Here is a 4,762-nt window from a genome sequence, read left to right on the forward strand (position 1 = left end):
GAATGTACTTCAGTATTAAAAATTTAGGAACATGAGAGTGTTGTGTTTGACTTTATCAAGTTACTTAAGCTCCTGATGCCTCAATGTCCTCATTTCAAAATGGTGATAAAACCGGCTGTGGTGGCGCACACTTGTAATCCCATGCTTGTGAGGCGGAGACAGAAGGATCGTGCAATTTTGAAGCCAGCCTCGCTGGCTTAAGAGACCCCATTTCCAAATAAAATAGAAAATAGGTCTGAGAGTGTAGCCCGGAGGTAGAGGGTTCCATCCCCAGTACCACCAAAAAAAAAAAATGCTAGGCATGGTGGTGCATGCTTGTAATCCCTACACTTGGGAGGCAGAGACAAATGGATTGCACAGGTTCAAAGCCAGCCTCACTGGCTTAAAAGACCCTGTTTCCAAATTTAAAAAAATATGAAATAGGTCTGGGAGTGTAGCCCAGAGGTAGAAGGGTTTCCAGGAACCCCAATACCACCAAAAAAAAAAAAGAAAGAAAGAAAAATTGGTGATAAAAAGAATCTATGATATATAGTACCTGTGTTTTATGAGTCAACTTTTATTGTTATGTAATGTGATAGTTTATATTAAGAGGAGAATTGGGAAATAAAACTGTGCAGAATGCTGTCATTAACAATTTTATGTAAAGAATTGCTTTTTGAATGATTTAGTACGGTTTACCTTTTTGTAGGCATAGTAACTCCAAAGATAATAGTGCCCAGAACATAAACCAGGATCCTTGGAATGCATTAAGCCTTTAATTCAAAAGTGTTCTGTGTAACCCCTGAAATTCCATTTTGCCACCAAGATGCATTTCATCACTTAAAAAAGATAATAATACAGAATAATGATAAAGGATATTATTTTAATTATTACATAGTGACAATTCCTGATATTTGCTTTTAATTAAATGAAAATATAATTATCACATTATCAAAGAACATTATACTCTCAAATATTCAGCCAATTAAGGTAATATTATTAGAAACATTTTATAAAACAGAAAATAACATCTGTTGCCATCTATAAAAATATCTTTGATACATGACATTTTTACAGAACCAAAAGTAACTAGATGCAAATGGAAACTACAATGAAATTTCATCTAACCTCAATCAGAATGCCAATCATCAAGAAGTCAAACAATAATAAATGCTGGCAAGAATGTGGAGAAATAGCAACACTTGTACACTGTTGTTGGGATTACAAATTCGCATAGCCATTATGGAGATCAGGGTGGTAATGAGATTAGCCAGTCACAGAAGAGAAGGGTCACATGTTTTTCCTCAAAGGTGGAAGCTAGGGAGGAATCAGGACACAAGAGAAACTTCAGATAATGGAGGAGAAATTCCAATGGAGCCGGGGAGGTGGTCTAGGGGAAGGGAGAGGGATGGGAGAATCAGCGAAGAAATCACTTCCATTGATCTTGTATACGTCTGTGAGGATACCAATGCCAATCTCAATGTCTTGTATGAGGAAGCAGGGAGTGGGAGGAGACCCAGGGAAAAGTCAGCCAAGGGCTGTGTGTATGCATGTCACCATCACTGCGAACTAAATCATGATGTGAGACCTTAATGCACCAGTAAAAGTAAGAAAACAATTAAAGAAAAAGAAAACAAACTTTGTCCACTATAGAATGGTTCCAAAAGTATCATTTTCCACATAACATTCTCTTCATGGCATCTTTCACATCTCTGTTTCTCAAGCTATATATGAGAGGATTTAGCATTGGTATTATAAGTGTGTAGAACACAGCTATAATCTTGCTTTTCTCGGGTGAGGCAATGGCCCCAGGCTGGGTGTACATGAAGAACACGGTTCCATAAAATAAACTCACCACTGCTATATGAGAGCCACAAGTGGAGAAGGTCTTCCTCCTGCCGCCGGTGGAGGGGATCTTGAGGACCGTGGAGAGGATGTACGCGTAGGACACCAGGATGACAGTCGTGGTGGTGACAATGATGAGAGCAGACAGGATAAACAGCACCACCTCGTTCACAAAGGTCTCAGAACAGGAGATCTTGATCAGGGCCGGGACATCACAGAAGAAGTGGTCCAGTCTGTTTTCTTGACAGAAACGCAAACTGAAGGTGAAACCTGTCTGTATCATGGAGTTGATGCCTCCGCAGATGTAGGAGCCAGACACTAACCGAACACAAACTTTCTGGGACATGTTCACAGGGTAAAGGAGAGGGGAGCAAATGGCTGAGAACCGGTCGAATGCCATCACAGCCAGAAGAAAACCTTCCGTCGTGACAAACAAGGCAAAGAAGAAAAACTGGGCGGCACAGCTGTTGTATGAAATTTTCTTTTCATTTGTCAAAAAGTTAGCTAAAGTTTTGGGAGCAATGACTGTGGAGTAGCAGACATCTAAACAGGACAGGTTTCTGAGGAAGAAATACATAGGCGTGTGGAGCCTGGAGTCCATCTTAATGACAATTACCATGCTGACATTCCCAGCTAGAATGACCATGTAGATTATCAAGAACACTGAGAACAGGAGGACCTGTAGCCTCGGAGGGGTCCTAAAGCCCAACAGAATGAACTCAGCCACTCCGGAGTAGTTCCTGTTCAGCTCACTCTTCATACCTGAGAGACGGGTAGAACTGGAGGGATGGTAAAGCAAAAGGAATGAGTGGCCACTGGGGAAGCAGCATGGAAGAGATTTTATCAGAAAATATATCATTCTCAATATTTTATCAAACACCAGTGAACACAAAGCACAAGGTCACTAGCTTTTAGAAAAGTATTCTTAGCAAAGAGTTCAATCTAATTGGTAAACATTTTTAAACGTGCATATTTGAAAATCATGCACATTAATCTTCTCTGTGTGCTTTGAGAGAAATGGCAATTTCCATGAAAATGTCTGGAAATGAGAGGTTTGCTTTGGGTTTGAGTTTTTTGTTTCATTTTGGTTTTCCTTGGTTTCATCACCAGCTTACAGCCATTAAGCTGTAAGCTCCCTTAGCGGAAGATTTTTCTCACAGGCTTTGATATCTACTTCAGAAGATAAAATGTAATGAAGGTATACTATCTTATACTTTTTTAATACGCTTAATTCTATTTTTATTTTTATTTTTTGTATTTTATTGGTGCATGGTAGTCTCACATCATAATGTGGATCATGTTGACACTGGCATATATTCACATAGTACTTGGTGCCCTCCCCCTCCGCTTCCCATTTTCCCTCCCTCCCAATACAGAATGTCCAGGTTAACCATGTTATGTTCACATGTATACACGTATTCAAATGTAGGTTTTCCATTAATTAATAGAGTTCAGATGAGCTTTATATTCTGCTGATGAGAAACCATGCTAGTGTCTAGTCCAGTCATTCTTTTATCCACAGTGAAAAATTCAATAAGTAGTCATGTATTTTTAGTGAAGTGAAAGATGTATTAACAATGAATAAAGGATTTTTTTAGGAGGATATTGTGTTTGTTGGGAGAAGACTTGGAAAGTTTATATAAGTGGAAAATTAGACCCTGAGGGCAAGACAAAGAGGCTCATGACAAGGGACTGCTTTGTATTTTAAATGAATAAGATATGGGATGAGAAACTAAATAAAAACAAGAGTAAAAAGCAAAAAACAGCTTAATTTATAAGATCAGAAGCTGGAGCCCAAGCTTTAGAATGTGAGAGGGTCCTTTAGGAACATTAACATCTAATACTGAATTTTAAATCATGAGTTTTTATGCTGTATAAATCACTATATTCCTTAGCAATCAGTACTTCACATATAATTTTTTCCTATAATTAGTTTGATGTAAATTAAGTCAAGGCTTGTATCCACAGCCTAAAGCAACAAAATAGAAAATATCATTTTAATACATATTAGTTATTTCAATAAGCCCTAAACAGATTCATATTAGGCAGCACTTCAGAGCCAAAGGTGATAAAATCCTGAAAACATTTTAAACTTCTTGAGACATAGATTCAATCTTATCTGATTTCAGAGGATAGGGAAATAGAATTTTTATGATTGTTTTCTTTTTTCTGCCTAAACTAAAAGCCAAAACTTGGCAAGATTCTGATAACATCTTTTGTGTGTGTGTGTGTGTGTGTGTGTGTGTGTGTGTGTGTGTGTGGTATTGGGGTTCCTGGAAACCCTTCAGGGCTACACTCTCAGACCTATTTTATATTTTTATTTGGAAACAGGATCTCTTAAGCCAGCAAGGCTGGCTTTGAACCTGCCTTATGCGCAATCCTCCTGTCTCCGCCTCCCAAGCGCAGGGATTACAAGGGTGCGCTACCACGCCGGGCTGAAAACATCATTTTTTATGTTACAAATATTTCTGTTTGATCTTATCTACATTTTATGATTACAGAAAAATAATTTATAACATAAAAGATGCATAATTTATAAATTATTTTCTTAGAATATTGCCGGGAGTGGTGGCACACGCTTGTAATCCCCGCGCTTGGGAGGCGGATACAGGAGGATGCATCGCTTCGAAGCCAGCCGCGCTGGCTTAAGAGGCCCTGTTTCCAAATAAATTACAAAAAAAGTATAAAAAAATAGGCCTGGGAGTGTGGCCCGGAAGTAGACGGGTTTCCAGGAAACCCAATACAACAACAACAACAACAACAACAACAACAACAACAACAACAAACAAATATATATGTGTGTGTGTGTGTGTGTGTGTGTGTGTGTGTGTGTGTGTGTGTGGAATAGTGGGTTAGGTAAATTGTCTAGCAATTGACATTACCAGTAAGGTGTGTAAGTGTTCTCTCTTTTTAAAAAAATTCTAATTGAGCCAGACGT

At 38.6% G+C, this 4,762-nt stretch overlaps 1 protein-coding gene across 1 annotated transcript; it reads right to left on the reverse strand.

Moving 5' to 3' along the window:
• Positions 1-1,648: 1,648 nt before the first annotated feature.
• LOC308270239 (olfactory receptor 9S13-like) lies at positions 1,649-2,584 on the reverse strand (the record flags this gene model as incomplete). Its single annotated transcript, XM_080706035.1, has 1 exon — positions 1,649-2,584. The coding sequence occupies one exon, from the start codon at positions 2,582-2,584 to the stop codon at positions 1,649-1,651; it is 936 nt and encodes a 311-aa protein (XP_080562161.1).
• Positions 2,585-4,762: the final 2,178 nt, after the last annotated feature.

This window comes from Muscardinus avellanarius (assembly GCF_963383645.1).
Source record: "Muscardinus avellanarius genome assembly, chromosome: 11".
NCBI classification, from domain to species: domain Eukaryota; kingdom Metazoa; phylum Chordata; class Mammalia; order Rodentia; family Gliridae; genus Muscardinus; species Muscardinus avellanarius.